Source organism: Lepeophtheirus salmonis, chromosome 6, assembly GCF_016086655.4.
Source record: "Lepeophtheirus salmonis chromosome 6, UVic_Lsal_1.4, whole genome shotgun sequence".
In the NCBI taxonomy this organism is placed as follows: Eukaryota; Metazoa; Arthropoda; class Copepoda; order Siphonostomatoida; family Caligidae; genus Lepeophtheirus; species Lepeophtheirus salmonis.
The window spans coordinates 31052105-31078228 of NC_052136.2; the positions used below are offsets into that span (position 1 = coordinate 31052105).

Consider the following 26124-nt stretch of genomic DNA (forward strand, 5'->3'; position numbering starts at 1 on the left):
TTGTTTTTTTCTTTTTCAGAAATATAAATAAATGTATGCCAATTGGACTTTAAAAAACAGAAAAGCCCCAAAATCAGCTGGTAGTTATCCAATTTTTCCGAACTAGGATTGAGTATTAAGGAATACTACAAACATTTATGATCCGTAAAAGTCTGAGTATCTATAGTATCTGAAAGTTTCGGATATCGGATCTTTTAGGATAATACAGGCTTATTAATTACCTACCTGGTTGAGATCCTGGTCCAAACCCCGTTCTATCAAAAAAAAAAAAAAAAATAAGGAATTTTTGTTTTTTTCCAGAAAATGTAAAATTTAATTTTTGAAATTAATATTTCCAAGAAAACGTAGTTTTTTGTTAACAGCTGTGGAATTTTGAATTTTTTGAGAATAGCTATGGAGTTTTGAAATTTTTTGAGAATAGCTGTGAATTTTAAAAAACAAAATTTTTTTTTTTTTTTAAATCAAAAAACCATCCCCCCCTTAAAATATCAGTAATTGATGCTATGATTTGATTTTATTGAATTACGCATTTTTACGAGAAATATAACTTTGTGTATTTGAACATAATACTTTTGGTTGAGTAATTTTAATTCAAGGAGTCAAAAATAACATCATTAATATATCAACAATTCCATATTATCTTCATCTCTAGTCCATCTTATTTCTTGATTTAAAAAAATGTTCTCTCAATTATGCTTGCAACTTGTACGCAACATATTTATACTATACGATATCACAGGGGCGTCCACAAGATTATATTTTTATAATTTTTTTTTCTAGGGGGGGGGGGCTTTATTTTTGGTATTTTAGGAAAAAAATTTGAAAGATTAAATTTTTTGGGAAAAATAATCAAAAATCCACACATATTTGCAAATAGTTTAATTTTTTGAAAAAAAAATCAAAAATCCATAACTATTGAAAGAAAGTTAAATTTTTTGAAAAAAAAATTCAAAAATCCATAGCTATTTCAAGAAAATTAAATTTTTTGGAAAAAAAAATTGAATAATTATATTTCAAATATTGATTTTTTCTGGAAAAAATTTCAAAAATTGAATTTCAAATAATAAAGTTTTGAAAAAAAAAAAATCAAAAATCCATAGCTATTCACAGAAATAAAATTTTTTCAAAAAATTTTCTATTAAAAAGGAAAAAAAATTTAAATGGGGGTTGGGGGGTCTACAGTACCTCCAGCCCACCCTCTGCGGATGCCCTTGTATTCTTTTGAGTCCAACCTGAATACTGATCTTTTGTGAGTAAAACTATGACGTATACCTTCAAAGATGTACCTTCATTGAGACAACAACGAACGCAATTTCATTTATCAATGATAATAAAGTAGGTAAAGAAGAATGTTGTGGCTCAAAGGAAGTAGTGACCTACTTTTCACTCACTGTCCTCTTCTTTACATAGTAGGTATTATTCCAGTGAAAACGTGAAGAAGAAAAAAGAAAATGTGTAAGCAACAAGTACGTATGATTCATCTGAATTACGGAAGAATCCTGACTAAGGCTGTTAGATACCTTGTTTTTTGTTGTTGTTTTTTTACCTGAAAGTAGGATATTCATTAGCCAATATCCTCAACGACTCAATATGATGAAATACCCATATAGGACGTAGGTATCTTAAATATATTGGGGTGAAACGATGGAATACCAAATCCATTTTCCTTCTACATATAATATATGATTGTTCCAAATGAATAGCTACAAAATATGTCGATAATAAATTAATTATGAGGAGTCATAAAAGGATATATATTATGTTCGCTGTACATAAATAGTTTTATTCTACTGGAACATATTTTCTATATAACACAAACTAATTTACCGACTATATAGACGTCCATTGTACCCATAACGTCTACTTTTTTATATTTCAAAAGAACCGCCAAGAAAGAAAAATCATGGTGCGCAAACCAAACGTTCTTTGGTTGAATCGGAAAAATAGTTAAATTTTCCTTTTCCTTGGCGTACACCAGGTTTTTCCCTTAGAAAATAATAATAATAAAAATAATAAAAGTATTAATAATGAAAACACTCAGAACATACTTAGTCTCATTTATTTCTTCAACTGATCATCATGTTGATCATATCCTTGATTCTCCTTTTTCCCTCTTTGGGATCAACCAAATTATTCACTACTCAGGGTGTACTAGTTTCCCAGTCCTGCAGTTGCCGTCCATTCTATGAGGATTGTCCTTCACCCTCTATCAATCCGGATATTAAGTGTTCATTTCCAACAAAGCAGTGTTGTTCTGACAAATATTTGAATGTCCCAGAAGATCTGAACAGGAATTCACGTATATACAAACGAGATGTCTCCCAATTCATTGGTCCATCCCTAGGGAAATCATCTTCCTTGCCTCAGAGACGACACTGCACTTGCGTAGCTTCAAATGAGTGCGAAGATGAGAACTTGGACTTTACTTTCGGAGAGTCCTGCGGATTCGGAATGGTTCGATGTTGTGTTGTGTCTCGAGGAGTTAAATTACCCTTCAATATCGTTCATCATGAAAGTTTTGTAAGTTCTCAAAATAACACTGAAAAGACGACTCAGACAACCACAGATTCAACCACTCAATCATCTCAACGTATCATTGTCAGTACTCGTTTACCTGAGTCTACTTTTTTTGTACGTCAGCCAAGTCGTCCAGTCGTCGGTGAAAAAACGACGTTACTTAAAGAATCCACACCTCAAAGTGGACCACCACTTCCCCAAAATAGCTCTAAACAACCTTCTTTAGGAAAGCCACTAATCCCTCAGATCCGCAGACCCACTCCACAAATACAACTACCATTACGTCCTCAAATCCGACAGCCTATTCCACAAATCCGAGAACCATCAAGTCCACAGATCCGTCAACCTAATCGACAAACTCAACAGCACACTCCACAAATCAGACAACACTCAGGTCCACAAATCAATCAACCCAATCGACAAATTCAACAATCATCAGGTCCTCAAATACGACAACCCAATCTACAAATAAGTCAGCCCAATCCAGGAACCAGTCAACCCAATCCCCAAATTCAACAACCTATTCCACCAATCAATCAACCTAATCGAATACTTCAAGTACCTAATCGACAAATTCAACAACCCACTCCACAAATCAGTCAACCCAATCGAAAACTTCAACAACCTAACCGACAAATTCAACAACCCACTCCACAAATCAGTCAACCCAATCGAAAACTTCAACAACCTAACCGACAAATTCAACAACCCACTCCACAAATCAGTCAACCTAATCGAAAACTTCAACAACCTAACCGACAAATTCAACAACCCACTCCACAAATCAGTCAACCCAATCGAAAACTTCAACAACCTAACCGACAAATTCAACAACCCACTCCACAAATCAGTAGGCCCAATCCTCAAATCCGTCAGCCCAACTTCCCCCTCAGACAACCACCATCACAACCAACCCCTCAAATTAGACAACCTTATACCCGTTTCCGACAAAGACCTCCTGGTCCTCACAGGCAACATCCGCGTTTACAGCGTCCCTCACCGGAGGCTATGGAAGAGATGCGTAAAAAAGAAGCAGCAAAAAGGGCCTTTTACCAAATGCAAAAGAAGAAACAACAGCAGGAGCTCCAAAAAAGAAGGCTGGAACGACTAAAGGAAAAGAGACCTAGTACACAGGAAAACTCTACCTTTGATAATCTGTCAACTATTATAGAGCGTTTCTTTGGATAAGAAACTATATTCCTTCTTAATTTGTTTTACCTAAGTAGATAGGTAAAGTGAGGAAATCAAGGGACAATTATCTTAAAAATTGACAAAGTGACTTTCTTTCTAAAATATCAAGATATATATTTTGTACAAAAGCAATGTATATAATATGTATGTAGTTACAATCATTATAATTCATTATTTAAAATAAAACAATTACATAGTTAGTTTGTGATGGGGAAAAATTGGATTTTTGTTTGATTTTAGGTATTAGTTTACAGACAACCTTAATTATATTCATATATTACCTGACAATATTTATTGCTGCTCCCAATTGTCCTCCTAAAAAGAAAGAAAAAAGGCTTAAAATAGGATAACAGTCCATGATCAAGAGGTTCGTTAAAATCATTATCATTAAGGGGGTGGAAATTGATTAATAGGATTGGGAGACACTGGAAGCACAGCAACAAGACTCAATCATTAAATAATTAGGGGGAAAACAGCTGGTTCTTATCAAGTTAAGAAGAGAATAACTATTACATTCTTAATTTCGTCTCCTATGACTAAACGAAATGTATTGCTCAAAGAATGTTTTTAGCATGACGATTACGACGAGACCTCCGGAAAAAAACAGAAAGAAAAAGGCACAAAATCATTTGTTAGTTAGCCAAATCTTCAAAAACAATAGAAATATTACTCAACAAACGGTAGTAGCCTGCATCACCTAGAGTAGTTAAGTGCCGAGAAACAGACAAACTTTGATGGATTAATAAAAAAGACAAGTCCCCCCAACAAATCCTCAGTGTTACCCTCCATTTTTCATGAGTATAATCAAACTTAGTTACTCAATATTTAAGGCTTATCACCCAATAAAAATAAAAACTTGTAGATAATTAAAAAAACATTTTTCAGGGTGTCAACAAAAATAAAACGGGAACGCTAAAGAATGTTTACATAGAACCCTATATGCACTCCACTTTTTAAAAAATCAAAGACTCAAGTCATGTTTAACAAAGTTCATAATTTATCCATTCGACACAACACTTTTCTAGACAGACAACGCATTTATTAGCATACATTGGATATATAATGATTCAGTCTATTAAGCAAATAATGTCCGGAAATGGATTGATCTGTTTTAAATGAATTCATCCTTGATTCTTATATACGACAGATATACATATATATATTCGCTTTTCATGCATTATGAGTCAGAGATATTAAATAATAAGCACACAATAACATAGATAAATAGTTAATTTTACTTTGTCTGTACGCAACGTTTTCTTCGTTTTTTTGTATTTTCACTTCAAAAGAGTTCCCTACTTTTAATAAAATTTCTTTGTCTCATTCATTGAATAATAAAATGGACATTACTTTCATTCTAGTGTTGAGACTCTGTTTGAGACCGTTCGGTCAAGATGGCAGTTTTAGATAATGAACTGAAATTTAATTGGTTTTAAATCGTGCACCTAAACACCAATGTTCGTCCCATCCCAGTTATATGATTTGTACACATATGAAACACTTTAAACTTCATATGATATGACGTAATTGTAACAATGTTCATAATTTATATAGCCACATGATTTCTTCAACAATTAGCAAATAATATTAGTCTAGATTGATATTTCGTGCACTGATCTAAACTGAATTTTCCTAAGTGTCCGATCTAGACATAAAGAACCATATTAGTTTGATCTTTAAAGAAAGGATAACACGTCGTTACCTTTATTGTATCTCACAACCTCTCATTTTCCTAATAGAAAAGATTTAAAGGCCCAAAGTCAGTTGGTAGCTGACCAATACTTCCCAACTTTAGAACTATTATTCTATCATTGTTAGAAATTATTCAAAGCTCAACAAAAGATAATTGCAATCCAACCAATCAACTTCAAACCCCTGATTATAGTATACACTTTTGATGTAACGTCGCAATACTGGTCCTAGATCGGTCTAAGATTTTCAGTCCGAAAATAAACACTAATTCCCCACACTTATATTTTAATATTAATGGCGTTTGAGTTTAATAATGAAAAGAGGACAAAGACTGCTACTATACAAGTCTTTGTTTAAAAGGTTTTTATGTATTTAACAAATGAAATTGATGATCTTGATATTCCATCAATATAACTACAATGTATATCATGCAACCTTTCATATACAAACGCTATACAATAATGGCTTAAAATCAGTTGGTAATTGTTAGCTAATTCTTCACAAATATAAAATTATAATTTAATAGTTGTTGAAAATTGTTAAAAACATAAAAGGATCCAATTCTAACTGAGCCTATTAATGTTCAGAACACTGATTTGGAGAAAAAAAGTAGAATCATCGACAGCTGATAACAAATACCCTGTATATTTTTTTGTGTTAGCGAGGTAACGCTGAGCTGTATATAAATAAAAGTGAAATTCTTCAATGATTATTCAACCTAGAAAAAACATTATATCATAATGCGTTATTTAACTAATATAAAGAGTTGAAAAATGAATATATGTGTCATGCTTTGAAGTTTATATATAATACATGATATATGTGCCTATCTAACATACAGTATAATGTATATAAGAGTAAGTATCCAAAAATATTGTAAATTACAAACTAAGGAGTTTGAAGCCAAATGTTTTCTAAAAATGCGAAGAATTAGTTGTCTGAATGGTGGCGTTATCAAAATGAACAAAAGTCATTGCTTTGAATCTATAATTTATAGGTATTGTACAGGTGAAAATACAAAGACAAACAGACTCAAAAGTTTGAAAAATATATATTAAGAAAATAAAATTTGTCTGCATATGTATATCTGTCTATTTGTATGGGGAAATATCATTTTTAAGCGGGCGTAGATAGATAAAGCTCATTATAAAGAAGAAAAAAAAGAGAGTACATATATTTAGGCCTAAAATCCTAATAATTTTTTTTTTCGTTGTTACAAACCTAAACAATGTTGTTTTTTCCTCTTTGATAGTGTTAGGGAGACTGCATTCGAGAACTAGGCTTCAAGATTCTTTAACACAATAATCTCGGTCAATATTAGCGTTCAAATGAGCTACAACTGACAAAAATCGGTTCCTTCATTGTCGAGATGGAGGACAAAAGACAAAGTATAGCTTATTTGATTAGCACCTGACACAGGAACAGGACAAGAAAAACTGGGCTGTGGACTAGTCGAGAAACTCTAGGAACAACAGCTACCTCGCTTACGTGGTCGAGAAGTTCCACCGGTTAACCAGAATAAGTCCCCAGGCTCCGTGATGATGCTGGAAATCTTGGCATGAGACAGGAAGAGGATGCTCCCATATTGGTTCCTGAATCGGGACCAAGGAGTACCAGGACGTTGTCAAGGAAGTGGTGGTGCCCTGGGTGAAGTCCAACTGCACAACAGGGAACTATGCGTTCCAGCAGGACTATACTCTGGCCCTCACAATACAAAAGAGCAGAATTCATTAATTTTAGTAACCCATTTGTTAACATTCACGGCTATACATATCAAAAGCCTTGGCCCTATGATTCATAATTGTTAAATGGTTAAATTGATATATTCCAGTTAAGATATATAACTAAAAACTTTCATGTTCTATAAGAGCCTTCAAAAATTGCCCCTCAACCACTGTCACAAAATAGATCTCCCAAGCTTTCGTCTTTGCTTTATCAGTGTAAATCATATTGTAAAGCCTAAAAAAATATATAAACTTTGATTTTTTGTAGGTACAATCGGAATAGAAGACTGCAATCTCATTTTTAGTGTTCAATGTAGACCATTAAAAAAAATCTATAATAATTAATTATTATTTAGATGTTAGTTATTAACTATTATATAAATTGAATAGTCAATTTTATCAATATAATAACCAATGACTGAGTATGGAATGACACAAATTTAAAACGAAAGTCATTGTATTATATAAATAAATATAAAAATATGAATCCAATGTAATGCCCTTTTTGATTTCATAATATCTAGACTTAGCTACTTTTAATCATACAAGTCAACTCATAAAAAAAGCTGAAAGGAAAATACTGTGTATTTTTGATTATTTCAAGAAGCTAGTCATGATGAAGGAACTACTTATAGCTTAATAAGAACTAATTAAAGTGGAGCAATAAGCGTTTAAAACACTAAGAAGTGACATAATCAGGCTCTGCACAACGTTTATGAAAGTTGAAGGGCAATTAACTGTACATAATTAAAAAAAAAAAAAGATTTTATTTTACTGTTATATGTTGCGTGACTAGACATCTTCATTTGCCAGGGCATGTCCTTTTTTTTACATCCTGTCAAGAGCGTTCAGGGGACTTTTTTATAAATTCATGAAATGTCCGATTTTTTATGGGTTAAGTTGATTTTCAGGATGTAAAAAGAGGACATGTTTGTCCTAAAGAAAAAGGTTGGTGTTCCTAATTTTTTGGAAATTATAATATGGGATAGATCATAATTGTAAATTCTCAAAAAAAAAAAAAAAAAAAAAAAAGTGGTTGCCAGGCTCCCCTCAGTTAATCACCCCTGATAATATTAGAAAAATTCATAATTAAAAAAATAAACAGTGTAAACACGGTGATAAACCGCTAAAACAAAAATATAAAGAGTATTTTGCTGTTAGCTGTCGATATTTCAAATTGTATACTCCTAATCAATGTTCTGTACTTGATTGGTTGAATTAAAATTAGCTCCTTTTAAGTTGTTACCAATCATTGAATAATTATTCCGTAGTTGAGAAGAATTGGCTGAATACCAACTGATTTGGGGCATTTGTATCTCTGTTTCTTTTCGGTTGAAAAGTTGCCTGCTTCTAAAAAGGGTAACGACATGTAAAGTAAATAAACATTGTTATTGCTATTCAAACATTAAAATATGACCCGAGAGTTGCAGAAAAAAACTGATTACTCAATAAGATCCGCTTTAAAATACTTGAAACACCTCTTTATGACCAAATAAGAGAATGAGTGGGATCAAAAAAAAATAATTTTTTTTTTCATATGTAGGATGTATAATATCGTATCTACATAGTTTTTATCCATGATATCAAGATTTTTTTTTTTTTATTACTTTCTTTCATGTTGTCTACATTTTAACAGAAAAAATATATATATAATGTCTAACTGTATCTGTAATTGAAATTAATGGCATTTTACTTTATTTTTTTAAATTTATGTTTCAAAGAATTAATGAACGATGGAACTTTCAATGTTGTCGTCGTGAATACCCTACTAAGGACTACATCTTATGCTTTGTACCACAGATTGAAATGCAACATGCACTGTTGTGTTGTTGTTCCCATTCTCTTTCATACCTTAAATTGTCGTCCTTTTATCCTCTCCCAAATCCCCAATTTTTGTTTTCCCTATACTCAATTCATGTGATTTTGACCTCATTATTTCCTCTCTTACCTATGTAGCTATCGTTGTTGTTTTTTCACTTATGGTTTCACACTGGTATGATTAATGTGTTTTCTGATCCCTCCTAAGAAATTAAATGGGGACCTTTGTCATCTCATTGGAAAGGGAAAGATTGGAATTCAATCGTAGAATGTGGTATAGAGTCTAGACAATATAATATGAAGAACGATTATTATCATAAGCTTTACTGTTCCTTGGCACGCTTCTTAAGTAACTGTGAATTATATTTATGGAGAGTGCTGTGATAGTAACGATTGTAGTAAAATAGCATAAAATATTTCTTGAATGATAATTCAACGTATTGAATAAAGTCATCTTGTTTCCCTATCCACAGATTCCAAGTCACAAAGGGATAGCAATGGTCTAAAAACGATAAAAATACAGATGATGGATTCTTCCCTATTTTCAATTCTTAAATTGAATTTATACTATGTTTTGAAGTAGAAATACGCAAATCATGTATAAAGTATAAAATAATGTCCCCATTGAAGGTCAGAGTGGTTTTCACGAGTCATTTTTACAAGTCTGAGTCTAGTTTCGAGTCTTTGAGCTCGAGTTAATGTCAAATCACGAGGATTTTTTATGTATGCTTGAAAACAAAAGTCGCATTCACGTAAAATAACCACGCTGTAACCAAGGAGATATTACCCCCCCCCCCACCCTTTTTTTAAAAATACAATAACTATGAAAAGTTTCAATTGCTCAAAACAATACTTGTAAGCCTAATTGCAAAGTAAGACTTGATATCCAAAACACTCACAATTCAAATATTTTCTATCTATCCAATGTATTATTCTGCATTACTTAGATTTTTTCACCCATATTTAATAAGTAATACTATTTTATTTTATGCATTATATTAATATTTTATTCCAATTTGAAATATAATTTTATTTAGCCACTCAAAAGGTTAATGATGGATTTGTAAGATTATTCCGTCTATAATTCAACTCAAAAGTCAATAATTATTTATTCTTAAATAGAATAAGATTCGTGAGTATGCTCCAAACTTTGTTCCCTTGAATACTCTGACTTTCACATTTTCCCAAAACGATAAAATTTTATCACTCCATAACATTTTGAAATAGATTTAGTTCGTGTGAATGGATGGTTTGATTCAGGAGATGACCATTAATAGATTGAAATGCCTAATTATTTTTCTAAAAACCGATATTTTTGCGAAAGATGCCGCTTTGGAGGTAAAGTTATAGGGCACACAAGTCTTCATGTTTAAAGTGGGACTATATATATATATATATCTTACAAGTATAGTAACGATGTAACAAATTATGCCTTTATTTTGATAAAATTGTTATAGCGGAAAGCCCTATATGTTTCTTCGGTCAGCTGTCAAAAAAAAAAATCCCTTACTAATGCTCAATATGTCACACTCTATGTATTTGATCTCTATGATAGGTATATTTCTAAAAACTTTGTCTTTTTCTAATCTTCAAACCTCAACAAGTTTTGTTACTTTAAATTGTCTTGTTATAATTGTAAGTCCTTGTTGGGATAAGCGTAGCATTGAGGATCGTCATTGGACTAATTTTTGCATATTTTCTTGTTTATTTCCTTCTTCCCCTCCCATCACTGTTTGTAGCTGATCTAAGGATACGTCATGACAGATAAGCTACTCTCCTCCAAAACACTATTCAAATTGGCTGAGCAACTATGTTGATTTTAGGTTTCTGTTTTTTAAATGCTAAAAAATTTCACCATTACATGAATGTATATATTATATATATACCTGTTTCTTTTTCAAGATGCATATATATATATATATAAAACAAGGGAACAATTAGAGGGGGAATTTTGTTCAAATGAATTCAAGCCAAAAAATGAATTTATCTTATTTAACTCATACGAGAGGGGAATGGACTCCTTCCCTGGGAATGAGGTACCAGGATCAAAACAATAAAGGGATCCATTCACGAGGATTAGATAATTTTAATATTTCAAACATAATTAATAATTATTTAATATTTTATTTGAATTTGTACAAAGCGTGGTGTTATATTATCCAGTGATATTAGTTATTATAATTTGTTACGGGGCATGAACTCATGATATTGACATTGAAATCGTAAACAATATCATAAAAACGTTGCCTACTTGCTAGTACATCCCTCCCCCTAAAAAATGGGATCACCTATTAATTCAACAAAAATCCTTGGAAATGCATATTTTTAAAAAGATCTTTTTTTAATTTAAACATATCAATACTTTTCCATAATATAAGCTACTAGCAAAAGTTTGCCCGGCGTTGCTTGGCCAAGGAGGGAGCTGGAGAACAATGTTGACAATGGTCAATAAGCATTTATTCTCAATGTTTAGACCCATTTGGTGCGGATGAACATTGTAATATATGTATTATTAGGATTTTTTTTTATATTATGTTATTAATTATATGATATATACATCCAAAAAAATTGTCTAGATAAGAAATCCATGTTTTATTTTTGTCAAAAAATTACCAAATCGAAATTCGTTAAGAAAATTGCAAAAAAAAAAATAGTAGTAGGATAGCTTTCTTTGGTATTTTAAAAATAAACATAAACCTACAAAGATATTATTCACACTTAAACAATAAAGTTATGGAGAATAATATCGTCAAAAGTTATAATTCTCAATAACTGCCTCATTTTTGCAAATATTGCATGACAAAAACAACAATTTATTACAAAACAAAAATAAAGACCATACAATTTTAAGAATTATTTTTGCTGCATGTTGGTATATATCTTTGCACACTCTTTTAAAGGAGATTATAAGGTTTTTGAGGGAGGGAAATCAAGAGAGAATAAGACAAAGGAATTTCGACAATAATATGAAAGGGAGCGAACGACAATTCACCTTGAATATTTTTTCTGCTCTAATCCACTCTGTCTCTAAAGTTAAGAAAATTAATAATTTTTTTTGAAAATTTCTTCATTTCTTTCATTCATTATCCTCCCAGTACTATTTAAAGCCCGCTATAGCCTTGAAGGGCAAATTATATTTTTACCAGAACCACTAAAAAAATTTAATTAATATATAAAATTAAAAAAGTATGACTTCTAAACGTTTTCTGTAAAGTTTAATTTTACCAATACACCGGAAAGATAGTTTATTTTTATGTACCGTGTATAACGGGCATTCATTTAATCTATCGGCCGGTTCACTGATGGGGGCAAAGAAGTTTGCCATCCCTTCTTTTTGTGGAGTACAATTTTACTCTGACCGATCTATGTGTATATTTAATGCAACCTTTCAAAAACTTCACAACTTCTTCCTCCGTAATTTCTTCTTTGTTAAGAAGTTGCCTTGGGTCTTTGCAATAAGTCGTGTTTTGCTAGCTTGACTGTTTTTTCAAGGAAACGCTCCACAAAATCTTGTATTGGAAGTACTATAGAAGTTAATTCACATCTATCCGTGAATACCCACTGTTGAAATTGTACCCCGTCGATGTTGTTGTCTTCAAATTTGTTGAGTAATATATTTTCATGATCTTCAGTACTTTTGCAAGAATCACAAGTACGACAGTAGCACGAAGGTGATGCAGGGTTGCATACAATAGATACGATAACATGACAGTACGTTTGGTAAGTTGTTATTTCGGCCATTCTCAATCCTACGATCATAAGTTTAATGTTTTGATGAAAAGTGCAAACACATACAGAGTGTGTACCACTAGTACCAGCAAGAACACATTCTTCTGGTCAAAGGGAAGCGAATTTTGAAAATCCAATGCTCAAATTTGGGCTTGTATCTTTAAATCTCTAATAAAGTTCACTTAAATTGTTCAGAATTAATCGCTTTTGTATGTATTTCTTGCCAGTAGGCTCTCGTATTACAACATAATCTTTTTTACCAGGTAACACTCTACTTGAATCATCAGAACGATAAAATTCGACCACTTTGTTTATTAAATCAGGTGCCAGTGGCTTGCCCTCCTTTAGATTAGGATATGACAACATGCCTCTTTCCTCGAGTAATTTCTTTGCCTGAACTGCCATTCGTTGTGAGCAAATGAAATTCTGCATCATTAATCTGATGTTCCTCGTCTTGGCGAAAATTGTTAAAGTCTGAATTTTCTGTTTATTATTTGAAACTTAATAGTTTTCTTTTAGGCCTTTAATCACTTCAGGCATGCAGTATTCCTCACATAATGAAACATTCGATCTATTTTCTTCAAGAGAACCAATGACTAAGTCTTTTTACGGATTCCTGTACTTTCTCTCGCTTTGATAAAGCATAGGTTTTTGATTTATCAGCTTTTCGTTGGTCAAATGGACTTTTCTCTAAAAGAGTCAGTTACTGATTTAAAGTCTCCATTTCAATATTTTGCTCCAAAATTTCATCCTCAGTAAATATGAAATCAATTTCTGTTGCTATTGGAGAAACACTGATTTCTGTTTCTGTTGGTGATATAGGAGAATCTGTTTTATTGAGTGTTTTCCTGCATCCAGTGCAAAGTATATCACATGCCTTTAATAAAGAAGAAAACTGCACTAAATGGGGCTTTGAAACATCCCGAAGATCTGTTCCGTAATACTTCTTTTTGTGTGTTTTTATTGGATCTGCACAATAATTACGAAAATCCTTTTTATTTGCAAATGCCATTTTATCACCTGGTTATTTCAATTTTAGAATCTGTCTGACTTAATAGTTTTCTTCAAAATGCACGCATCAATTAATGTACAATAATACATTTCAATGTTTCAATTATTTAATGCGCTATAAAACTGTGTGGGAATTTAAAGTACTTTGAGTACGTAATTTCTTTGTTATGAATACTAAATTATTGACTTTATCAATATCATAGTGTTATTTTATAAAATATATAAATTTTCAATTATATTATACTTAAATAAGAATACTATTTTATTTTATTAATCAACAGAAAATATGTATATTATTTATAATACGAGTTTAAATATAGAAAAATAATACCAATATGCTATAAAAACAGCTCTGTATACTCTAAATAATCCTCTTGTTGGAAGTGATCCCATTAAGATCCCACTCTGAATTTGAGATATGTTTGAAAACACATACTGATACATGCTCTACGAAAATTAAAAGAAAATCAGGTTTGCTGCTTGGCGGGGGCGCCATTTTGAAGGCTGTGCCAGAGCCCCAAACTTTTATTTTTGATTAAAATAAGATTATAATTGAATATAAGTTAAAGTTTGTTTTCTTGTGCATCTTTTGACGTAAATTGTGTTAAAATTGAGCCACTATGAGCAGAATTATGGCCTTCTAAACAACCCAGGTCCAACGCATCAGGCCCAACTTTGAGCGGGCCTAGAACGGTCCAGGGGAGTCACAGAACCCTAATATTTCACACACTCTTTTATTTCATATAGAAAAGCCAGCTCACCTAAAATCATCCAAATCGGTAATAGTCACGCCGTGAGGGTCTGTACACTTGACGTGGAATCACCCACGGGAGAAGAATAGAAAAATGAACAATACTTCATAAAAAGAAGTGAAGGCGCGACTCTTACTTTCTCTGAGAGTTGCACCCCACTTCTACTTTTTTTGTTTCTTGGTATTGTACCGGGGATAAGTGAAGCGTAATTCCAACCTATTCTAAAAAAATACTGCCATTATTTCATTACAAAGAGGAGAGAATATATATGTATTGAGTGACTACGCGTGAGTGTTCTCATGAAAACGGAGAGTAACACTGATAATTTGTAGGGAAGTTATAGATTTACTTTATTAATATAAATGATATTATTATTGAAAAGTTTGTCTGTCAAAGATACATAATGACTCCGAGCATTACCGGGTACTACTACTAGTAATATATAAACTGTTAACCAATCAAAGAAGAATAAGATGTTGAAATTGCAGGGGAAGGGGGCTTGCTCCCTCCCATTTTTATTCCATTCAGGCCTTATCAAGAATTTTCTAGAATGGTTAATATAATTATGATTTTGGGGTTAAGGTGGTCATTTCTACAACATTTATGAATATATTATTATTTATATTTAACTTCATATCTATGGCGTAACTGTGGCTCATCAAGGTTATCTTAGGATGACCATCCGTGAAGCTTCCTTTATTACCTGGGCGTCCAAGTTTTTTTTATTTAAATTCATGAAATATTGAGTCTAATAAAATAAAGCAATATCCAAAGTATCATTCTTTCTTCAAATCAGAGCCAAAATTGATATTATATTTTCGAAATATTAAAAACCCTCCCCCCTAAACCACACTGATCGGGCCACGGTTCATCATAAAAATAGTGAGGGAAAAATATTATAAATATATTTAAATTATGTTATGTTATTGTTATAAATTTTTTAAACAATTTACACCAAAACTAAGCTATAATCCTTACTTCAAAGGAATCAGTTAGCACCACCACGACCTATTAAATTATGAACAATAAAGAAGAAGGAGCACACACAACAACCTTTTTTCCTTTTTTTAATAGCTAAAATTAGTTTTTCCTTAACAAAGTTCCCTTCTTTAATATTATACGTGCGTGTGTTTGTTTGTTCGGGAATCACACCCAAACCAATGAACGGATTTTGCTATTTTTAAGACTCAAGAGATGGTTCTGGTAACAATATTTTGGCCTTCAAGGACATGGCGGCCTTTAAATAGTATTTGTATAAAAAAATAATTTTTAGACCAACAAACCACTATTTCATATAAAACAAAAAACTAAAGTAAGTTTACTAGGTGTTGCCCGGGACATTAAGAAATTTAAAGTAATTCTAACTTTTCTGCTTCATATAAAGATTATAAGATTTAGAATAGAAAAAATATTCAAGTTGAAATGTCGTTCACTCATTTTTCATGTTATTGTCAAAAGTCTTTTGTCTTATTCTCTCTTCATTTTTTTTCCTCCCTAAACCTTATAATCTCCTCTAAATAAGAGTGTACATAGATACATACGAACATATGTAATTCTTATTTTAAAATCATTATAAAAAAAGCAAATGTAGTAAGATTTGTAGCAAGCAAGCCTGTGGTTACTCTAGAAATTATCATAATATGGCAACTTTAGGTTGCCCTAGGGCTATCTCAGGGTCGTGGGTTCGAGCCCCACGTTGGGTGCAACTTTTTCGTTGCAATTATTTTTAGTTATTTAGTTATTTTTTTTAAATGTTCATATATGAAATACACATATAGCAATTTTTTTGTTTCTTGATAAAATGTGGTATGTGTCATGCCCCATTAAAACTATGAAAAGTTCAAATCTTTACTGGATGAGTCCTACAACTAGGATAGATAAACTCTCCCTCATGCCCAGGGATTAGTTGCTCCCATCAAAAACTTTATATCTCTAGGAAACATTTTACAGTCGTTGAAGGGTATTACAGGGAAACTGCAAAAGAGAGATCTGGATATTTTCTCTGGCTGGTCAAAAATCGATAATGTGTTGGATGATCTAGAAAGATGAGAAGAGGGATGGATGAAATATTTCATTTGTGGTCTTCGTATATTCTTCAGTTCAGTGAGAAAGTTGGAGGAGAAGAACGTATACCAAGAAAGACTTCATTAAAGAAATATAGGATCAACACTCTTACTTCAAGTTTAACAGTATACGTTATACGTATACTATTATTATTCCATTTCTGTATACTGTGATTTCAGAAATGAGTACTAGGTTCTCCAAGCTATCAAAAGATGTCAAACTGAGTCTTTTTGAACTGTTGCTGAAAAAGATTTACACAAAAAAAAGAAATGAATAGAGGTAAAAAAAATTTACACAAAAATTTAACTTTTTGTGATTAGTTATGGATATTTCAATTTTTTATAAAATTTGAAATATCATTTTAGAAATTTAATTCCACCTCTCCCTAAAAAAATATATATATATAATCCTGCGGACGCCCCTGAGATCTCATCCAAAAGTTGGGTATCTACAAATAAGATTTGCCGAAAGTTTGAAAGTGGAGCTTCAGATGTGGAAAATAAGGTGGGAAAATTCAATAGATAAGCAAATGCATCTCTTATTTGCTCTGAACAAGTGAGATAGGGATACCTTTTCAAATATTTGCACTCTACTGGGAATTGCCTGCATCCTACCAGTTACAAGCTATAATGCAGAAAAAAGCTTTTCTGGTCTTAGGAGAATCAAAACTGTGCTGAGAGCTACCATGATGGACTGTACTTGACCTGATAAACTTTACTAAAAGTATTAAGATAGAAAAGGAAGAAGTTATGAATAGGTTTGTTAAGAAGCAGCCTAGGATACTTATTTATAGCCTTAATGGAAAACTTGAGTAAATATAAATTATAAAGTATGAAAAATATATTTTTTTTTTCTGCTTTACTCCCATGTAAAAAATTAAGTTTTTGAGTTTATTGGTTTATTAAGTATTGGTGGAGCAGGGGGCACCCACAAAAAAAAATCTTAAAATTCAGCATCGAGGTAATTTTTTTTATTTTGTCCGGTTAAAAATTAATCCTCCACCCTAAATATATATATATATATATATATTCTGCGTGCGCCCCAAATATTCAATGTTACACTCCGTTTTTCATGACCACACTCACACTTAGTCACTCAATACTGAGATATTATCTCCTCAAGAATAAAAGAATAATTATAACATATTCATAAAATAAAAGACATTGTTTCACTTATCAAATACAACAAAAATTGCTCACTAAAGTTAGTTAGGTTTAACGACATAATACAGATACTCACCTTTTATTTTATTTTTTATATGACACGTTGAGCTTTAGCTGCACACGCTCGTTGCTAAAACACAACTATAGTCATTATTTTTTAATAATTGTACATTATACTCCCCATTTCTTTTTCGATATGACGCATTGAGCTATAGATACAAAAATAAAACAGACCTACAAACTTTGCTTTAATAATAAAGAAGATTTATAATATTTTTGGTTTTGCGCCTTCCCTAAAGAACTCTGACCTCCGCACACACACACACCCTAAGGAGGGTACGTTCTCCAGTTAGAAAAACCGATACTCTAGAGTAGGACTAAACAATTATATTATGTGCAAGGGCTCGGTTATACATTCCAACGTATGTATGAATATGCCCCCGTATTTTTTGTGTTTAGCTTAGGAATTAAATGGTGTTTTGTTTTTTTTATATATAAAAGATTTTTTTGCTAGTTAAGAAATTGGATGAGGTTAGCTCAGACATTTCTGTACTTTTTTGTACTTCTCGGTCCTGTGGAAAATACGAACATTTATTAAATGATACGATTAAGTTTCTTATTGATATCAAAATAATATATTCAAAATCCGTCTTCGAAAATATATTTGATCAAAAAAAAATTGAACACATATAATCATGACTGTAGGGATGAATAAATATTGTTAGAAGGTGGAAGGAGATGTTTTAACAATTTTCTACATCATCTGGAACACAATGGTATGAAGATATATTTTGTATTTTTGTCGGCTATTTATTTTTTTACTACTCTTAACCCTTATTAGTGTTATGAATGGTGATGTAAATCGTGTGAATTTCTTAGCAGGCCTGTTTATTTTGGAATTGGTAATTTGAAGAATAAATTTTCTTTCCCTTGGCTAAGTAGAGAACAAATTTTTCTAAATAGATTCAATTATATTGCAACCCTGATTGAACATTCGTGTGTACTCGTAAAAGACGGAGTATTTGTTACGGAGTTATAATTGTAATTCTTTGTTGAATTAAGAGTAGAATTGGGTTCCACAGCATAATTTGATCGAATGAAGAAAATAAATCCCTAAAAAAATTTTCACATGTTTTCTCATCATCACTTCTTCTTCCATATAAAAAAAATAAGTAAATAATTTTTCAAAATTCCTTGATTTGGGAAGGGGGGAGGGGAAACAACCAACTTCCAGCCCCCCCTCGGACACCCCATTTTATATACACGATGTATGTCACTATTTCAACTCTATTCTATAATATTATAGAATTTAATTCACGTAGACAACTAATAAAAATCTAGACTTTTACGTAATATTTATAAAAGAACATCTCAAAACTTATTTACATATATTAAATTCTCAAAATTGACTTAAAAAGACTTTAACCACATTAATAATGTTTCTGAAGACTAGACAATATTGTAAATATATATGTTGAATACAAACTCGACAGTGAATGATGAACTTTAGTTCATCTCAATTTTCATCTGTATAGAGTATACAATCTTTATTGACACAATTATACATTTGAACAAATGTGTTTGTTAATCATCCCTCTCAATACCAATGACATTTAAAGCACTTATTTTTAAAATTATATATTATCCCTTACAGCTATGTTACTATGCCGTTAATTCTTTCCAGGGCCGTTGCTAGAATTTTTCTTGGGGGGGCTAAAAACTTTTAAAATTTGTGTTTAAATATTTTTTATGACTTTTATTAAAAAGACATTTCATTTTTTCCAGTTATTGAATATTATTATATTTTCCACTCAACATTATCTGTCCCACTACTATTCCCATCTATAAATCATGACCATAATTATTGGGAGGGGGCATATGGCCTCCTTTCCCCAAATATTATTTTTCGCTATTAGTAATCATCGACCAATTAATGGTGAGTCACAATTTGTACGTTTCATAACACCTTATTTAATTACAACATCAAGTATTTTAATTACCAACTATTAATTGATGCAATCATTTCATTTTGATTTATCAAAATTACTTATTTATTATGTATATAAGATTATTTTAATCATGGGCATTTGTACTCCATAATGTCCCACAAAATAAGTAGGGGAGAGTGAGGATACTTGTTACGGAGGAGACATGTTACACTGCCAATAACTTTAAAAGGCAAAGTTATCTAACCACCTATTCTTATATAATCAAATTTCTTCCTTTGTTTATCAAATCAACATAAAACTCTGTTTCCCTAATACTTACAGTTATAAAGAATTTCGACCTTAAAAATTTTGACACAAAAGGTAAACATTCTAGGTAAGGTTTTGTTGAGAAATATTTCTATTATAAAACGTGTTATTTTAATTTTAGTTTATTCAATATCATAGTCTAGTATGATGATGTTCATTTAATTAATATGCTTGTAATATGTTATTAGTTCCAATATTCAGTTCACATAATTTATTCTGATTCCAACACGGAGGGGACTTGTTACACCCCATTATAAATTATATTTACTATATATAGTAAATATATTATATTTAATTATGTTTTGTTTTTTGTGTAATTTCATCTTATAGTTTAATTATCAATCACAGTAAATAGTAAAAAAAAATATTTTTTTAAACTTTCATTATTAACTATGTTTTATTTCTGTAAATGTTTTATTTATTTACCTTATATATGTAATTATAAGTATTTACTTTATCCTGACAAACTGATATAAAAAGTAAAATAGATGCTTGAATATAGGCAATGGCAGTTTTTACATGTTCCCATCTGTTGTAACATGTCTAATCCTACCCTGTACCCTTGCAACTTATACCATTTACTTGTACAAGCTACAACTTGTCCTCAACATGTATGTCTACGAAGGACTAGTTTATTGAATTATATGACGACAAGTTTCCTTAAGTATAATAATAATTGGCCTACCCCATGTATAAAAGAGCAAGTAAACTACTCAAAAGAATTAGTCAAACAACCGGAATCTATAGACAACAACTTAACTTAACTTCCTAAAGTAAGATCAATATTGTATTTCATTCCTTTATATGTAAATTAAGTCCGTTGTCCCAAGATTTTATCCCAAAAATATAAGGTCCTAAAATAAAAGGAATTGATATTGTAATCTATACGTTTACGCTATTTTTTAAATCAAAACTAAATAAAAATAGATCATATGTACGTATGTGTTTAATTCTGAATCCATCTCTTTTCTATTATAGTGTTTTCAGATATATTTAACGATAATATTGTATGCAATTTAGGTGGTTCTAGGAAGATTGCCCTCCCGAATATCAGTGGTGTCCGTAGGATTTTTTTTTTTTTTTTTTTTTTTTTTGTTAAATGATAATGAGGTGAATTATGTTGTGATCAAAGTTTCCATGATAGCTTGTAGGTAGGGGGTGGGTTAATGTATCTTTTTCAATTTTAGCACAACTTTCTAATCAGCACATATCTTTGGTGAAAAAAAGTTAGAATAGGGCTAAAATTGAATTTCATCTTAACACCCCTCCTCCCCATTATTATTGCTACTGGCTACTGGGGTATCAATGATAACCCAGTAGCCCTTAAATTCACTTATCAAAGGTGAATTTGAGGGGTAAAAACTATTATTTTTTTCCCCTCTAAAATAATCAGCATTGACTTCAAAATATCCATATCAATAGGATCCTAATCTTAACAAACAGAGACAGTAATTAAATATTAATCATAACAATTTATGCTTATAGATGTGGATAGAAGTACTTTCATTTATTTATGCTGTTAACACAGTGATGAGTGGTAAGCCTCCAAATTACACTCAAACATTAAAGAAAATAATATTTGAAAACTATGATGCCTCGGTAATGCCAAACAACAAAGGAGGTAACATCGGAAATGTAACATTCGGGTTCAACCCGATATGTCTCCATTTAAACAACTTTGGAAGAGTTTCTGGATATGTTTGGTATGAAATTACTTGGTATGATGAGAGACTTAAGTGGGATAATTTTAAGGATATTGAAAGTTTGAGTTTACCCCACAATTTGGTATGGAAGCCAGATATTTTACCCTTCCTTGGGTGAGCTTCATATATATCTCTTCAACACTTTTCATAGCGTTCAATGCAAATATAAAAAAAAATTCTTATTTCAGAAATGATGGGGATAGTTATAGTAAAAAATATCCTGTCGTGATATTTCCAGATGGAAAAGTTGTCTTCATCATAAACGTAAAAATAAATCATCGCTGCTTTAAAAAACTTTCCCCGATACATAACAAAACAATAAACTGCGAAGTACCTTTCGGTTCTTGGACATATGACAGTGAAATGATGAACTTGGATTTCCACAATGGGAAAGCTGAAGCTAATTTATCCTCATATGATTTCGACACCTGTCCAACGAAGGTAAAAACATTGGCTAAGATATCGTTAAAATGAAAATTATTTCTAATGCTGAAATCGAGTTGTAACTATTATGTTCGAGTTATTGAATGTTGAGTCGAGTTTAAGTTTTTGAATTCGAGTAAAGGGATGAGACAAATAAAAATGGATAAAATCAAAGTTCAACGATGAAGTTGGTTTAACTACCTCAATATGGTAGTCAAAAAATTAGGCACTAAATAGACTTTAAAAAAATTTCCTGCCAAAAAATCTCACAACCATCTTTTTAAAGAAGTACTCAATAAAAATGTAAAAACAACTTAAGATGAGATAAATCTGTGCTCCAATATTTCGAGTTTTTCAATTATTTCGGGCGAGTTAAAAATGATCGAGTTCGAGTAATACTCGAATCCAACACTAGTTATTTCATTATTATATTTTTCCTTCTATGTTCATAGATACTTCCAAGTTCTGCAACACGAAAGGTTAAAAAATATGATGGCTTACCAAAGGAGTATATTACTCTCGTATATCACTTAAAACTCGTTAGCCTAAACCCATGGGAAGAAGAGGAAGGTAAATGGACAAAAACTACAAATGATTACATGGCCTATAATTTCGTAAAACTTGAATGAAATCATTCATTTCAAGATCACTATAACAAATGTAGCATATTATATACTAACATTTACTACAATCAATTATCATCTAATCAAGTTGAAATACAATAAAAAAAAATTAAATATATTTCTTTCAACATTTTTATGATTTATATTATTAAATTTAAATTTAAAAAAGAGGTAGGACCTAAAATCAAAGAGCAAACGACGAATAAGTCTTTTAAGTACAAAGCTCTCTTGGTGGAGGGATCTCTGGAATTTTCCCAAGAACGAAATTTTTGGTCTTAAATATTTCCAACTCTTCCCTAGTTAATATTTCAATTTTAGAATAAAGACTAGGATCCTCAGCTTTACGAATTATTTGCCCAAACAATCCCGTTTTAACTTCACTCTTAGGCAATTCTTGAGGTGTTTGAAATATATTACTACTATTATTATTATTATTATTTGGTACAGGATTAGATGTGGTAGTATTTGGAATTGTTCTTGAAGCTAAAGATTCAGGTGTTTGAAACTCTTCAATTGTTTCATCGTTCATGCCTTCGGCCTCTGAGGATACTGCTCCCATATTTAATGACGTCGCGTCATTTTTAAATATGCTGGAGTTATTATTATTATTGTTAGAGCTACTGGGAGCAAAAATCCCTCCAACAGGATTTTGTTCAGGTTGTTGGCTAAAAATACCGCCCTGGGGTTGTTGTACTTGTTGCTGCTGCGGCTGCACTGACCCAAATACGTTCGTTTGTGGAGACGATTGTTGAGTTCCAAAGATACTTGATGATTGCTGTTGAGACGGCTTCTGTTGAAATGATGCAAAAGGGTTCGATGATGAACCAACAGAGGCGGGGGCTCCAAATACAGAGTTGACTTGTTGTGGTTGAGGAGGTCCACCACCAAATATTGAACCCCCTTGCTGAGCTTGTTGTGGCGAAGCAGTACCACCACCACCACCACCAAATATGCTTGATGAATTTTGAGTCATACTACTCACACTACCCCCAAAAATTGATTTAGAAGGAATGTTGGACTGATTTCCGAAGCCTTGAGAAGATGAGCTAAATGAATTTCCTCCAAATAAACTACTCCCACTACCAGCATTGTTATTACTATTGTTGGAGGAAGCACCGAATAGACCCGAGGATTGTTGTCCAAAAGTGTTACTTCCTCCAAACACACTTTTAGTACCAACAGTACTTGATTCATCCTTGTATATCTTCCGTAGAGCTTCTTTCAAGCTTGGAGTTGGATTTAGAAGTTGTCTTCTAATGTTTGCGTATGCTTGAACAAGACCTTGAACGCTTTGTTCAAAAGCAGGGAGTGTATTGTTGTATTTTGCAGTATAGGCCTCAAAACGCATTTCCTCCGGACTAATATCATCAAGTCCAATTCCAGGAATGGATGCACATTCTTTTGCAGGAGAATAGGATGAAAAAATCCACTGCCCACTTTTCTCCAGAATCTCCACGTCCTGTTTCACTGTTTGCACTAAAGTATTCACGATATCTGTTTTAGGTTGTGCCATAATTGTAAGCTGAAAGTAGACGGATATACAACGTTAATAATGAAATATACATAATATGGTTGTAGAACATAAAAATGATCTATAAACATGCACATATATTATATTATATCCTTTAAATCATAGTAATTAATGAAATTATAATAAATAATCATTCATAAGGTGGAAGACCCCATAGTTCAGGCTTAAATTCACACAGTGATGGGAGTCTTTGGGTGGATTTAATTTTAGAATCCAAATTGTACTCTGTTTCTATAAGAACTGAGTGAAATCCAGCAGCACTAGCAGCTTGAATACCTAATGGTGAATCTTCAAAAACCAAGACCTGATCATTCTCCTCGGTTGAGTATCCCTTGAATCGAGAAGCAGCTAATAAAAATATTTCGGGATGGGGTTTTGATTTTTTAACTAGATCACTCGTAATGATATGGCGAAAGGAATCCTCAAAGAGCTTGGAATGGCTTTGAGTTTTGAGCTTAAAGTGTTGAGCCTCACTTCCAGTTGCTACTGCAGCTGGAATGGAGTGACTTTTCAGATGTTTAAGTAGTTTTTCTACTCCAGGTAAAAGTTTGCAATCGGGAAAAAGCTTATCACATAATTCATAGCGTTGCTTCAGAAAATCCTTGGGATCCAACTTGTTCTCTAAGTTGTAGTGCTCAATCAGAGTATTTGCTCCATCTAATGGCTTTTGGCCCATCATAAGACATTTGGCTTCGTTAGTAAACTTTACGCCAAAGGGATTCAGGATCTCTTGTTGAGCCAGAGTATAAATATTCTCTGTATCTAATAATAGTCCATCCACATCAAATACCACATACTTGATTTTTTTATAAGGTAGACTCTTCAAAGAGCTCTCAGAGAGGTCATTTAGGAGCTGGCGATCATAAAAATTCTGCATTGGACGCTTCATTTGCACATCCCATTCACTCTCTTTATGTAAATATCAAAATAGCATTATATTTAAATTAATGATAAATTAAAATTAATGAAATGTTTGAAAATAAGATGAATTTTTCTGGATCGTAGGAAATAAAAATTATTTTCTGTATAAAGTAGAAAATGGTTCATTTTAAACAAAGTAATATTTTAAAACTTGAATCATTAATAAAAATCGGTATAATGTTAATTAATAAATAATAATATCTTTAGTGCCACAAAAACTAGCCACGAAGTAAATAATGTCCTCTTGGGTCAAATCCACATCTTTTTCGGATTCATAGACTTTCTCTACTAAAGGAAAGGGATCTTCAGAGTGAGATAATTCTGGAATAACAAGGTACTTGTCCACCCAATCATTTTTATTCGGGACTGTGTCCGGAGAGGCCAAAACGACTTTTCCCATAATGTAGGTAGGTTACAAAAAATCAAAAATAACTTGATCAAGACCTTTAAATAAGTTCATGCGATGTATATTGAGTATAGAATTTCGTTAACACCAAAAATACTTCTACTTCTTGGATAAACACTGAGTTATGCAATTTTCCTTAGCAAAAAAATTGAATATTCTTCTCATACATCCTCAAAAGATGACGTCATTTGTTCTTTTGAATTTTATGTTTATATAGTTAGATGCCTCCTCCTATAGCCTACATTTATTCAGGGAGTACTATGGTTTATTTCACTTATTATATTATAACGGAACCTTTCATTAAATAAAAAGGTTATATCTCAAATTATAAATTAATAATTATATTATTGTCTTTCACATAAATATGTAAAATACAGTGTGTAATAACAATTTTCAATTATAATTTTAAAAAAATTAACATACGAACACATTTCGTTATAGTATGACTTCACACTTTCTAATTAAGGTTTTTTATAGATGACCTCTCTTCGTACATTTCATATTTAGCTTATCAGTCGTTGTGAACACAATTTTGCAAGTCCAAAAATGTCTGTCAGTCGATGTATTTTTTTTTAAATTCTACTATTTAATAAACAAAGTC

At 31.7% G+C, this 26124-nt stretch overlaps 3 protein-coding genes across 5 annotated transcripts; 1 reads left to right on the top strand and 2 right to left on the bottom strand.

Annotated features, from left to right (window-relative positions):
* Window positions 1-19905: 19905 nt before the first annotated feature.
* LOC121121102 (acetylcholine receptor subunit beta-like 1) lies at window positions 19906-22779 on the top strand. 3 transcript variants are annotated; one of them, XM_071889100.1, is made up of 4 exons: window positions 19906-19983; window positions 21402-21733; window positions 21808-22060; window positions 22495-22779. In XM_071889100.1, exons 2-4 carry the CDS (start codon window positions 21402-21404, stop codon window positions 22669-22671), a joined length of 762 nt encoding a protein of 253 aa, XP_071745201.1. In that variant the 5' UTR covers window positions 19906-19983; the 3' UTR covers window positions 22672-22779. The 3 variants fall into 3 exon arrangements, with proteins under 3 accessions (XP_071745201.1, XP_040571915.1, XP_071745200.1); XM_040715981.2 differs by lacking the exon at window positions 19906-19983 and adding an exon at window positions 20063-20192; XM_071889099.1 differs by lacking the exon at window positions 19906-19983 and adding an exon at window positions 20448-20689.
* Window positions 22768-24178, bottom strand: LOC121121100 (uncharacterized). The gene has a single exon (XM_040715979.2). The coding sequence runs from the start codon at window positions 24176-24178 to the stop codon at window positions 22877-22879; it is 1302 nt and encodes a 433-aa protein (XP_040571913.1). The 3' UTR covers window positions 22768-22876.
* Window positions 24179-24187: 9 nt separating this feature from the next.
* Window positions 24188-25563, bottom strand: LOC121121101 (uncharacterized). The gene is made up of 2 exons (XM_040715980.1): window positions 25319-25563; window positions 24188-25111 (listed from the first exon to the last, which is right to left on the bottom strand). The coding sequence occupies exons 1-2, from the start codon at window positions 25515-25517 to the stop codon at window positions 24327-24329; spliced, it is 984 nt and encodes a 327-aa protein (XP_040571914.1). The 5' UTR covers window positions 25518-25563; the 3' UTR covers window positions 24188-24326.
* Window positions 25564-26124: the final 561 nt, after the last annotated feature.

Bases quoted from the DNA above. Each gene is read 5' to 3' on its own strand.
- LOC121121102 (XM_071889100.1), top strand. From the start codon at position 21,402: ATGTGGATAGAAGTACTTTCATTTATTTATGCTGTTAACACAGTGATG. The intron at 21,734-21,807 runs GTGAGCTTCATA...TTCTTATTTCAG, and splicing joins GATATTTTACCCTTCCTTGG to AAATGATGGGGATAGTTATA. The intron at 22,061-22,494 runs GTAAAAACATTG...CTATGTTCATAG, and splicing joins TCGACACCTGTCCAACGAAG to ATACTTCCAAGTTCTGCAAC.
- LOC121121100 (XM_040715979.2), bottom strand. From the start codon at position 24,178: ATGGCACAACCTAAAACAGATATCGTGAATACTTTAGTGCAAACAGTG.
- LOC121121101 (XM_040715980.1), bottom strand. From the start codon at position 25,517: ATGGGAAAAGTCGTTTTGGCCTCTCCGGACACAGTCCCGAATAAAAAT. The intron at 25,112-25,318 runs ATATTATTATTT...TTTGATATTTAC, and splicing joins TAGTTTTTGTGGCACTAAAG to ATAAAGAGAGTGAATGGGAT.